This window comes from Amblyraja radiata, chromosome 17 (assembly GCF_010909765.2).
Source record: "Amblyraja radiata isolate CabotCenter1 chromosome 17, sAmbRad1.1.pri, whole genome shotgun sequence".
Taxonomy (NCBI): Eukaryota; Metazoa; Chordata; class Chondrichthyes; order Rajiformes; family Rajidae; genus Amblyraja; species Amblyraja radiata.
In genome coordinates this window covers 27,240,959-27,254,519 of record NC_045972.1, presented here as the reverse complement: position 1 = coordinate 27,254,519, position 13,561 = coordinate 27,240,959, and the positions used below count along the sequence as shown (strand labels likewise).

Below are 13,561 nucleotides of genomic sequence, written 5' to 3'. Positions count from 1 at the left end.
TCAACGCGCTGCCAGTCACGCCGCTCGCAAGTCCTTTAAAAAAAACCTCTCCCCCCCTCTCTCCCTCCCCCTCTCTCTCCCTCCCTCCACCCCTCTCTCTCCCTCCCCCATTCTCTCTCCCCCTCTCCCTCTCCCTTCCCCCCTCTCTCTCCCTCCCCCTCTCTCTCTCCCCCCTCTCTCCCTCCCCCTCTCTCTCACTCCCCCCTCTCTATCACGCCCCCTCTCTCCCTCCCTCACCCTCTCTCCCCCCTCTCTCTCCACCCTATCTCTACCCCCTCTCCCTCCCCTTCCTCTCCCCCATCCCCCTTGCCCTCCCCACCCTTCCTCCCCTAAACCCCCTTCCCCCCTCCCCTCTACCCCTCCCCTACCCCCTTCCCTCCACCCCCTCCCCTACCCCCTACCCCTCCCTTCCCCCCCCTCCCCCTCTTCCCTTCTCCCCCTCTCCTCCGATCTCTCTCTCAAGGGGGGTAGTTAGTGTGGGGGTGGTTAGTGTGTGAGACGCTGCATGCTGCCCCGCATCCCCCCCACCCCGCAAACGCTCATTGGGGGAACAGACTCAATGGGTCTGTACTTGGTTTAGTATCTATTAAAACTGTGGGTGTGTGGGTGTCATTTTGCCTGAAAGGTATCCTCGAAAACCAGATGCCGAAACGGGGAAATTGTTACATATTTCAGTAGAGATTTTCCTTGTGATTTTAGAAATCCACTCCTCTGAACATTTGGTACATTATTTTCCTGACTTTTTTATTAAAAATTTTGACCAATCTGATCTTTTTTTAAAAATCTGACCACTGCCCAGCTGCTGACGTTACAATAACAGTGAAATTTTTACATCTTCTGGTTGAAATTTTCCTTATGATTTAAAAAATCCAACCCTCTATAAATTTGGTCAATTATTTCCCAAGATATTTACTAAAATTTATCACCAAACTGACATTTAAAAAAATATAACAGTTGCCCAGCTGCTGACCTCACAATGCCATTGCTCCTGGCCCACCAGCCTGCCTGCTCCCCCCCCCCCCCCCCACTGTGGATTAAAACATTGTTTATTTCTTTTTTCATTGCATTTAATTTTATTGTTTCTCATTTCACTCGATTAATTATTGTTGATTCCATTGTTTTTTACTGTCTTCATTGGCAGCTTAGATCAGACCCGCTGTGTGTGTGTGTGTGTGTGTGTGATGTGTGACGCGGCAGGCTCCTCCCCTGAATTCCATAGAGCTGCCGACAGCTTTTGTGCATGAGACGCGCACGCTTCATTCCCATCTCTCTCTCTCTCTCTCCCCCCCTCTCTCTCACCCCCCCCTTTCTCTCTCCCCCTCCCTCTCTCTCTCCCCCTCCCTCTCTCTCGCCCCCACCCCCCCTGCCCTCCCCCACCCTCCCTCCCCTAAACCTTCCCCCTCCACCCCATCCCCTCCCCACACTTCCCCCCACAACCTCTCCCCCTCCCTTCCCCCCTTCCCACTCCCCTCTCAGCCCCTCTCTCTCCCCCTCGCTCTCCTCCCATCTCTCTCACCCCTCCTCTCCCCCCCTCACCCACCCTTCCTCTCTTCCACTCCTCCCACTCCCTCTATCTCTTGCCCTTCCGTCTCTGCACCCTTTCTCTCTGTCTCCCCATTCTCTCTTGCCCTCACTCTATACCCCCCACTCCCTCTCTAGACGCGCCTGCAAGTTGGGAGCTATGAGTCAGTGGATAGGGCGGTTATGGGGTAAAAGGAGCAAATTAATAATATTAATATAATATCAAGGGGGGTAGTTAGCATGTGTGCGGGGGGGCGGGTAGTTAGTGTGTGTGACGCCGCATGCCGCCCCCCGCAACCGTACGTTGGGGGAACAGATGCAACGGGTCTGCACTTGGTCTAGTGATCATTAAATCTAGAAATTCCTTCAGATTTAATTGATTGTTTTATACTTTTAATGATCATTAAAGCTAGGAATTTTAAGTAATCTGTGACTCACGCTGTAATCAATAGATTATTGAACAGAGTATAAAAGCTAATTGGTGACGACCATCAGAGCAGCCTGTAAAGTACTCTGCACCGTTCGAACCATTCATCTTGCAAGGGATGAAGATGAACACTTTGGAAATCCTTTTCTGACCTTGTTATGATAATGCAATGAAGTAGGACAGCAGCCCAGCTGCTGCTTTTAAAGCCAAAAGTAACTTTGAAGTAAAATTGAAACCCACATCATAAAAAAAAGACTCTAAGTTTGAAGAGAGATTCATCAGACATTTCTGCAGCATTTCTCTTCCTCACCCTTGCTTATATTTACCACAGTCATTCTGCATTGTCTCACCGCCATTGAAATGTGAAGGACTCACATATTGCTCTGAGACACTATCTTCGCTTTATCCAAATATCCAAGCATTGCCTATCGCCTTCCTTGTAATGTATTTATCTTTTTTCACACAGCCGGCATTTTATTTGATCCTTAAACAACTTTCAATAATATAAAAATAAAATTCTGGAATTAGCAGTTCTGGCAGCATCTGTGAAGAGATAAAGAGTTAATGATTCAAGCAATGGCTAGAAAATAAGTGCATATTAATTTGTTGAGAAAAGGACTATGTGGAGATAACAAAGGGAATGCCAGTGGTAGGGTGGAGACCAGGAGATAATGAATGATGCAAATTGTGATGACTTGCGGATGATATGTCTGGTGGAAATGTAAACAAAAAGAGATAAAGGGAAACAGAGGAGAGTAAAATATATGCTGGAAATATAAACTAATTGAAATATTCTCAATATTTGCAGCATTTGCTTTTCAATTACTTTCCCATAATCTTTATTCCTGTCTGCCTTGTTTGTCCATCACTTATTTGACAATTACCCCTAATACATTCATTTGTAACATAATCAATTCCAAACTTGACAGCAGTATTACATTGCTCTCTTGGTTAACCTCTTACCTACCATGCATCATATCCAAGTTACTCGTCATTCCTGTAATAATTGACTTACTAGATAATTTCCATTCCCACTATATGAAAGTTTAAAAAACAATGTTATGCCCTGCCCTGCCCTGCCCTACCTTTAGGCGTGTCTCTGGTATCCCGAATCGCTAGAAATGCCTCCTTAAACCTTGAAACCCACCTCTTTGACGTGACTTTTAATCATTCCTCTGATTATATTCCTCAGTGGGTTGATGTCAGCTTTTTTAAGAGACCTGATTTTACTTCCTTAAAGTGCCTTGGGACATTTCTCTGCATTAAAGACACTTTGTAAAACTGCTGTTATGCCCCCATGAGAGGTCTTGCATCTAATTTTGTTCGTATCTGGTTATGTACGAATGATTCATTCATGTATGTTAGACTACTCAGATTGTATCAGATTGACAATTTTCTGGAAGTCAATGCATTATTTATACCAATGTGAACTGGACTGTGATGATCCTCTGATATTTCAGTGGAGTAGCAATTTTGGCAGTATTTTTTGGCTCTTCATATTGTCTGTGGTTTTGTATCACCAGAAATAACTCCTGAATTTAATATTCTGATGCCACATTTGTATTGGTGACTACTCTGTGAGATTGTAGGTAAATTATTGCACTATTGATGAGGCTTTTGGCAGCAGGTAGAGCAAACAAATAAATGCAAATGGCTCTTGGACTCACTTTAATAGTAATTTCCTCCTCTTCTCAAAGTCTTTGATCTTTGTTAGATGTGGTTGCAAATGTGCTTCCAGTTTTATTTTTTAAATCAAAGTTAATTTATTTTATTTACCTCAGTCTATCCAGGCCAAGAAAATATAACCTTTTCTACTTCTGAAGTTATTTCCTTCACTTTATTTGCTACAGCTCTTACCTTTGCTTCTATCCCTGCCATAGCTTTCCTAACAGATGCACAGAATATCTGTCTCTAAGCATCACTGGTAGTGGTCAGTAACTTGTGTTTATTACCTTTTATCATTGAAGGAGATAAGAAATCAAAAGACATGATAATTTACGCAACTTTTGTTTGTTTACATGATAAAATAACTGACTCAAATAATTTCATGTGGTTTAAAAAATTAGAGAGGTTTTTGAGAACCTGTTAACCTATCGCAACAGGTCCAAGGATGATGCCATTGCCTTAGCCCTACACTCATCCCTGGAACACTTGGATAAGAAAGACACCTACGTCAGACCATTTAACCATCTAAGCTTATCACCAAACTCATGGGATTTGTTGTCAGCACTCATCACTGCAACTGGATTCTCGACTTCTTGACCAACAGACCCCAATCAGTGAGGATAGGGGACTAATCATCCTCTATGATAATCCTCAACACTGGTGCTCCACAAGGATGCATTCTCAGCCCCCTTCTTTACACCTTGTACACACACGGCTGTGCAGCCATGTACAAATCTAATTCAAATTCGCAGATTACACCACCATTGTGGGCCATGTATCAAATAATGATGAGACGGCGTACAGGAAAGAGATCGAGAACCTCTACTCCTGGTGTTGAGACAACAACCTCTCAATGTCAGCAGTTTGCATTGACAGTGCCGAAGTAGAGATGGTTGAAAATTTGAGATTCCTAGGAGTCAATATCACCAACAATTTCTCCTGGACCACCCATATTGAAGCAACGACCAAGAAAGCACACCAACTTCCTGCGCATGCTTTGGAAGTTTGACATGTCCCCAACAACTCTTACCAACTTCTACAGATGCACCATTGAAAACATTTTATCAGGATTCATCACAATTTAGATTGGGAACAAATCCATTCAAGACTGCAAGAATTTGCAGCGAATTGTGGACGCAGCCCAGACCATCACACAAACTATTCTGTGTTTACTCCCTTCTATTGACTCCATTTATTCCTCACACTACCTCGACGAGACCAGCAGCATAATCAAGGACACTCGCTCTTCTCCCCTCTCCCATTAGGTAAGAAGTATAGAAGTGCAGAAACACACACCTCCAGATCCAGGGACAGTTTTTTCCCAGGTGTTATCAGGCAACTGAATCATCCTACCACAACCAGAGAGCAGTGCTGAACTACTATTTATGTCATCGGTAACCCATGGACTATCCTGAATCGTACTTTGCTGGCTTTACCTTGCAATAAATGTTATTCATGTATCTATACACTGTAAATGGTTTGATTGTAATCATGTTTTGTTTTTCTGCTGACTGGATAGCACGCAACAAAAAGCTTTTCATTGTTCCTCGGATAATAAACTAAACTGTAATGAACTGAGAAAAGTGATCAGAACTAACAAAGTGAATAGAACAAAATGTGAGCTGATCAATGTAACTTTCTGCATCTGATTTTGAAAATGAGATGAGAGAATGAAGTTGAAAGGAATCCAGACATTTTAGATTCAATGTTATAAGTGAACAATTTCAGAGATTTCATCAGTATCCTGCAATGGAGCAGTATCCGAGTGGGTGAGATCAGCCCGGTTATTGGAGTCTCGATGTCGAAGGCCCGAGACCTGGGGCCAGAGGCCTGATTTCGGAGACCCGAATCTGGAGTCCCGAGGTCGTAAAGGGGGACCGCCGAGGTCAAAGGCGGTCATGGAGTGGAAGGCCGTCGAGAACAAAGGAGGGGGCCTGGCATGGGGGGGGTTCACCAAGAACTAAGGGGGGGGGGGTGTGAGCGATGGGTGTTGAGAACTATGGGGGTTGAGGGGGGGACCATTGGGGCAAAAAAAGGGATACTTTGTCAGCGCCCTAGGTATAAGCATTTTACTGGGACTTGTCACATGTGACAATAATAATATCTCATCTCAGAATGTTAAACCATACAGCTTCCCAGTGAAATTCAAGTTAGAGGAAACTGCTCAAATAAAACAGAAAGAGCATTTGATTAAGTTCAGATTGAAAATAACATATTAGACATACAGAGAAGTGAAAGTATAGAAGTTTATTAGTTAAGGATAGGCTAAATTCAGACAATTATATTGTCAAATGATGCTAAGATGAAACCAGTAATATGTTAATTGTTAATTTAGGATATAGAGAAACTATTTTACACAACATAATTTAAAAAGGACACTTACAATGCAAATCTTCAGTGAAAAATTGAACAGTATATGAAATTATTTCTTGATGACGATCGTATAAGTCAAGCACCTGGAACCGAAGAACTATGATGCTTTCCAAAATTCAAAAACATCATAAGATCTTGGCAGATAATAAAGTTTAAAGTTTATTATCTGCTAAAATCTTATAATGGTTTTGCTATAAAATAGTAAATGCTACAGTGTGTTAATACCTCAAATTGTGACGAGGTAATTAACTAGTAATATATATTTTTTGATATTGGTTCCACCTGACATAGTGGCCAGGGCTTTGGTCTAATGTCTCAATTAATACCTTAAATGATCGTGGGGCGTGTATAATTTGTGATTTGTACTCCGAGCAGATGAAGCTCAATGTTAAAAGCACAAATTCCTGAAATTACAGATGTAGTCTAACTGTGTTCCTTTGGCCATTTAAATGGCTTTGTAAATTGTCTGAAGAAGGGTCTTGACCCGAAACATCACCCATTTGTCCTCTCCAGAGATGCTGCCTGCCCCGCTGAGTTATTCCAGCTTTTTGTGTCTATCTTTGTAAATTGTTTCTATGACTGAATTGGAGGAGGGGAAGATAAAATCACAATCTGTTAAGAGGTATCTCTTAAATTGACTTTGAAAACAATGTCCTTGAACTGTCACACTCTAGGCCAGCCCCCCTACTAAAAGTGTGATATTTAAGTATGCTTACTTAGCGGACAATATAATCACAGTTTTACTACAAAGAGGAATGTTTTAGAAGTAGAAACACTGCCCCTGCAAATGAGACTGGAAAATTTTCCTGAAATGACAGGGGAGCAGGTGGTCATAGAGGCTCAGCTGGTTAGCTGAATAAAAGGAAATGAACTGCTTCTAGCTAAAAGGCAAACTATAAATAATGCTGATGGACTACAGAGCTTTAACCTTTTTAGATGATTATGTTACAACTGCATAGCTATAACGTTTTGTACTGTTTTCAGATTTTGTTTTGGTTCTTGACAGACTGCAACTAAAAAGTCAATACTACAATAACTTGCATTTGTATATGATCCTTAAAAATCATCACAAATAAAATTAAATTGGGTGAACAGAAACCATGAAGAGAAGAAGAGGTTTTTTAAAACTGAATATAGAACAGTAAAGCAACAGGCTCTTCGGCCCATGATATCTGTGCTGAACATGATGCGTACTTAAACTAAATCTCTCTTCCTTCACGTGCTTTATATCTCTCCATCCATGCATATCCATGTGTCTCATAAAACCTCATGAAGGCTGATATTAACATAGGAACATAGAAAATAGGTGCAGGAGTAGGCCATTCGGCCCTTCGAGCCTGCACCGCCATTCAATATGATCATGGCTGATCATCCAACTCAGTATCCTGTACCTGCCTTCTCTCCATATCCCCTGATACCTTTAGCCACAAGGGTCACATCTAACTCCCTCTTAAATATAGCCAATGAACTGGCCTCAACTACCTTCTGTGGCAGAGAATTCCACAGATTCACCACTCTCTGTGTGAAAAATGTTTTCCTCATCTCGGTCCTAAAAGATTTCCCCCTTATCCTTAAAATGTGACCCCTTGTTCTGGATTTCCCCAACATCGAGAACAATCTTCCTGCATCTAGCCTGTCCAACCCCTTAAGAATTTTGTAAGTTTCTATAAGATCCCCCCTCAATCTTCTAAATTCTAGCGAGTACAAGCCTAGTCTATCCAGTCTTTCTTCATATGAAAGTCCTGACATCCCAGGAATCAGTCTGGCGAACCTTCTCTGTACTCCCTCTATGGCAAGAATGTCTTTCCTCAGATTAGGAGACCAGGTGATTACAGTTTCAGATTCAGGAATAGCTTCTTCGCAGCTATGATAGGACTGCTAAACTGTCCTCTCATATGCTAAGGGTGTAGTCCTAATCTTCCAACCTACTCTTTGTAGCCCTTAGGCCAATGGTTCTTAACCTGGGGGTCAGGACCCCTATGGGGGGGGGGGGGGGGGGGGATCATTTGGGGCTTTACCGGGGGACATGAAGGGGGTCATTAATAACATATCTAATTTGTTGAGCCTTGGACTTTTTTAAATCTGCACTTTGTTACTGTAATGCTATATCGCTGTAACATTATATTCTTCACTCTAGTATCTTTCTCTTTACACTATCTACATGATTACAATTAAGCCATCCACAGTGCACAGATAAAGGACAGACCGAAGTGCCTGTTTTGTGCTGTATGCATAATGGCTATGACTGAGTAAAGATACTCGTGGGACGTGGCAATATTCACAAAATTTTGTTCGGAAGGGTGGTTGAGATGAGTATTGACCGCCAACTTTGAAAGTGGGAATTTTTAATTTGCAGTGGTAAATGTTTTATGAACGAGATTTTGCATGTAAAGAGTTCATCTTGATTTTTGGGGGGTCGAAGGAACATGATGGAGGGTACAAAACATGAAAATGATCAAAGATTATCTTTTTATTGATAATTACAATAGGAACACAAAGGTCAAGTGAAATGTCTAGATTGATATATAGCAAGAGATTTAAGGAGCAAATTAGTGAAGGAAAGAAAACAGGAAAGCTGAGATGCTGTTTAAAACTCAGGATGAAATGCTTAAAAAATTGCTTGAAAAGTAGAGAAACAATCCGAGATGTAATTTCATAGAAGGGGTCACACCAGCATTGTTATGTTTTATGGAGTCCAGGGGATGGAATGTAAAGCAAAGTGGGAAGTTTTATTACAGAATGAAAAGCATCACCCTTCATTAATTTTAAACTTAGGTAGGCATGTTTGAGTTGGGCTGAAGGGCTTGTTTCTATGTGTAGGAAAGAACTGTGGAAAGAACTGCAGATGCTGGTTTAAATCGAAGGTAGACACAAAATGCTGGAGTAACTCAGCGGAACCCTTCTTCAGACTGAGCTTGTTTCCATGCTGTGTGACTCCTGATGAGTCAGAATTGCTATCAAAGAAACCAGTCCTTAATCCAATTTGCATTGTAGGCCTCAAGCATATTGTTTAATTTAACTACATATTATTCTAGTACACATTATGTTCATCCTCACACACATTCCTGCTTGAGCAAATCTGCAGTTATTTGCAATTAATGGATTAAAAATGTTAGAATTATTTCACACATTTCTAACCACGCACAAGACACAGAGCCACTAGCATTTTGTAGAAGTAGCCCCATAAATCTTAACAATCCAATCTCATACTCATGCAGGGTCCACAGGTATTTCGGTGCAATCAGCAAGTAACTCTGAACAGCTTTTCCCTCTTTCATTCAAGGACGGATAGGGGTCAAATTGAGCTTGTGTTCCCAGTACAAAGCTGATTTAATTGAATGCAGCCTTTATTGAATTATTTTCCACTGTATCATTAAATTGCGATAAAGCAGTATTTGTGTTCAGTCATACCCAGATAATTTTTATTGTCGTTGGAGAGTTTGCTGTAAAGATTCACCAAATTATTCTGGGACTGCTTGGGTATCATTTAATTAAATATTGAAGTAAATGGGATGTTGTGAGTGATTGAAAGATGATTAGAATAATTCCTTTTTTTAAAAACAAAAGCATGCAGACGCATATTTCATTTCCTGCTGTTGCTGTCAATGGCAGATCGTCATCCTATAAGCTGCTTTATCTATGTTACGGTCTGACCGTCTAATTTAAGTAATATATTTTAATTTTTAAACTTTAGAAATATTAAAAAGTCTAACAATTTGAAAATTAAGTTTTTAACTTATTGGAGGTGCTGGCTTGTACCATCACAAAAAAAACCCACTGGTTATAATAGTAGAGAAACAAATCCCGCATGTAGAGCAATCAGAACAAGAGGGTATGACCCTAAAATTAAAATTAGGTCTTTTAGAGGTGATGAAGAATTTCTTAATTCAATGGATATATTAATTCATGAAACTCTCCTTGAAAATATTGTTGTGGTAGAAATGTTTGGTAGATTGTAATACAAGGCAAATTACTTGTATGTGTACATATTTGGCCAATAAACATTCATTCATAACAAAGTAGATTAAAAAAAATATGGCACTGCTCAGTCAATCATGGGTACTTACCTCTGCACCATCGAAGGGATCTATTGGAGTCGCTGCTTCAAAAAGGCAGCCAGCATCATCAAGACCCACATCACCCTGGCCACGCTCTTATTTCACTTGTCCCATTGGGAAGAAGGTATAAGAGTCTGAAAACCAGGACTGCAAGGTTCAAGAATAGCCTCCGCAACAACCATTAGGCTCTTGAACACGACAAAACACTAACTAAATTATCAACTATGGGCTGTATTTGTTGCACTAAGGACCAAGATTTCTTGAACCAGTATTGGGGTTATTCATTTATTGATTTTTCTTTTGCTTGTTATTTGTTATCGATGTGTTTTATGTTTATATAGGCCTATAGTGTTGTGCAAGTAAGAATTTCTTTATTCTGTTCTTGGTACATATGACAATTAAACACTGATGATGTTTACACCTTACTGCAATTTGGATGATTTCTTTGCAGATCAGAAATACCAGCCACAAGACAGAAGAAACTTATTTACTCCATTGGTCGACAATAAAAGAAGATTTCAGGATCATATTTACTCCTTCGATGATGGCAAGGTTTGCTGTTAGGTTTTCATAGCAAAGGAATTCGTGTTGAGTTTGAAATCTTGAATCATCTATTACAGATCAATAGATCATACTGATTCCGCTTGTGAAACATGATTCAAAGCATCAAGGAATCAACAGGAATTCTTGTTTTCTGAATTAATTCTGGGTATAACTACCTTGTTTGTATGGTTCAATTAAGATTTAGTTTAGTTTAGAGATACAGCGCGGAAACAGGCCCTTCGGCCCACCGAGTCCACACCGACCAGCGATCTCTGCACACTAACATTATCCTACGCACACTGAGAACAATTTACGTTTATACCAACCCAATTAACCAACAAAAGTGTACGTCTTTGGAGTGTGGGAGGAATCCGAAGATCTTGGAGTAAACCCACGCAAGTCACAGGGAGAATGTACAAACTCCGTACAGACAAGCACCCGCAATCAGGATCGAACCTGGGTCTCTGGCGCTGTAAGATGCCTTAAGACATTACACCCATGACGCAAACAGCATGACAGAATCTGATGTAACCCACACAAACAATTTAGCTACCTAGATGGATTTAGGGATGTGTCTCAAAGGACTAATGAGCGAAGATCTAAGGTGGGGGGCGGAGGAGGGGGTTGTTCCTAGAGTTGTGGGAAGTAGTATTGACAATTGTGTGACTCTGGAGCCACATCTACATTCCGAGAGTTATGATTAAAAAAGGTCATCGATATGAAACATTAACACTGTTTCTCTCTGCACTGTTTCTCTTGATCGGAGGTACTGTCATTTAAATCAGACATTCCTTTCATGTGAACATAAAGTGGAGGTGGGGAATTATTAAAAGAACCTTAGCAAATGTTTATCTCACAATCAGTGTTACTATAAAAACAGATTGTCTTTTCATGATCACAATGATTTTTGTCATTGCTTGAACTGGGTGGATAGATTCAGTACTTGAACATTCTGTAAAGGGTGAAAAAGTTGCTCTCTAATCTAGATGGAATATACTGTTCATCTAATTACTTCCTCCCTGTCAGGCACTCTCACGTTGTGAGAGGCAAAGATAGGGTAGACAGACAGATCCCTTTTCCCAGGATGGAAGAATCAATAAAAGGCATAGATATAAGGTGAGAGCCACATAGTTTAAAGGAGCTGAGTGAGGCACAGAGTGCCTGAAATACAGGTACAATAGTGGTGTTTAAGAGACTTTTGAATAGGCACATGGATATGGAAGCAGTCGAGGGTTATGGATTGCATGCAGGCAGATAAGAGTTGGTCTTGGCATTGTTTGGCACAGGCATAGTGGGCTGTAGAGCTTGTTCCTGTGCTGCACTGTTCGATCTCCAGCTCAAAAACCAATAGCAGTAACTCCCTGGAGCAACTAAACTATGATTTGCTGACACAGCATATTTTGTGTTTCAAACCTAAAGAAAAAGCCTACCGTCAAATAGGATCTCGTCACATCTTCGGCATGTACATCACAGCTAATGGATCGGTCTAGGTGTGCATTTTCTACTAACATAGTGGTGAGCATGATAACCAATGCATGCACAATCTGAGATGAAAGACCTGTTTGCTGCTGAGGTGAAGACAATGTTCTATTCCTCATTGAGTTGCCCTGTAAATCGCTCAACGTCTTCTTCCTGCTGGCACAGGCAAGAAGGTCCAAGCTTAATGACTGCACTTTCAACAATCAAATTCTTCCTCAAAAGCAGCCACAGTGTAGGACCTTTATTCCCATGAGCAAAAGGACAGACTATGTGGGAATGGACTGATTTCTGAGCATGCTGTTGATTTTTGACATTGGTGCAGCAAACCAAATAATGTTCCTCTTTTGATAAAGCATTCAGACATCTGTGAATACGCAGTGGGAGTAAGACAATCAAGGAAAAGAAGGCAGCGTAAGGATTTCACAAAGAAGGAAATTGGCTACTTGCTAGAAGGAGTATTGAAAATGGGCTATCACTGGAATTCTATTCTATGGTCATATCCATTCCAGAAAGGGCGAACTAATGTGGATCTAGCAAACAAATTCCGGAACTTACAGGTAAGGAAGAACTAGGATTCAAGGCTCCTTGCAGAATCTTGGTTGATCAATGGGGATTTCCATACAAGTGCTCCTTGAAGAATTTGGACCAGTTTTGCTCTCAGTGAAAATTACAGCACAGGAAAGGGCCCTTTGCCAGCAATGTTTGTGCCAAACATAATTAAAATTTAAGAAGGTACACAAAATTGCTGGGGAAACTCAGCGGGTGCAGCAGCATCTATGGAGCGAAGGAAATAGGCGACGTTTCGGGCCGAAACCCTTCTTCAGACTGACCTCAATCATAATTAAAATTTAATTTGATCCATATCCCCTCTTGTCATGTGCTGCCTAACTGCCTGTTAAATGTCACTGTCTGCCCCAACACTACTCCGGCAGCATGTTCCAGGCACCCGCCACACTGTATTTTTAGAAAAATCTTGCCTCGCAAATCTCCTTCACACTTTCCCCTCACCTTAAATCTATCCCCTCTTTTATTCGCCATTTCCACACAGAGAAAAGGACTCTGCCTATCTATGCCACTCATATGTTCATAATTGTAAAATATATATTTGCTATGGAGCAGAAATTGAACTAAATCTCTGCTGCATTTTGTCATAATCTTATGTGCCAGTTCTGACGAAGGGTCATTTACACAAAATATTAACCTTGTTTTTCCTTGTGACATGTTGTCTGATCTGCCAAGTATTACCAAAATGTTGTTTCATTTTTTACTGTTTTTTTAATGTATCTGCAATTGGGTTCTGTTTTTCAGAAAAGAAATTTAGAAGATTAAAGATCCAGAAGTCTAAGATTGCTCAATTGAATTGTGCTGACCTCAATCATCATTTTGTTGCAGAAACCTTGATTCCGAAGAATATTCTCAGTTGGTGTTACCATTTATAACTGCAAGGAAACAGATTCCACTGAGATTTAGCTGTTGTAATTATCCTCAACAGCTG

The 13,561-nt window shown here is 40.9% G+C and overlaps 1 protein-coding gene across 1 annotated transcript in view; it reads left to right on the top strand.

Annotated features, from left to right (window-relative positions):
* The window catches only part of terb1 (telomere repeat binding bouquet formation protein 1), a 130,382-nt gene that overhangs the window by 115,976 nt on the left and 845 nt on the right, over nt 1-13,561 (top strand). Inside the window, exons 17-19 of the mRNA XM_033036511.1 lie at nt 10,496-10,596; nt 12,420-12,623; nt 13,375-13,561. The exon at nt 13,375-13,561 is cut by the window's right edge and continues 845 nt beyond it. Coding sequence (XP_032892402.1) covers nt 10,496-10,596; nt 12,420-12,623; nt 13,375-13,395 — 326 coding nt within the window. The 3' untranslated portion in view covers nt 13,396-13,561. The remainder of the gene's footprint in view (nt 1-10,495; nt 10,597-12,419; nt 12,624-13,374) is intronic.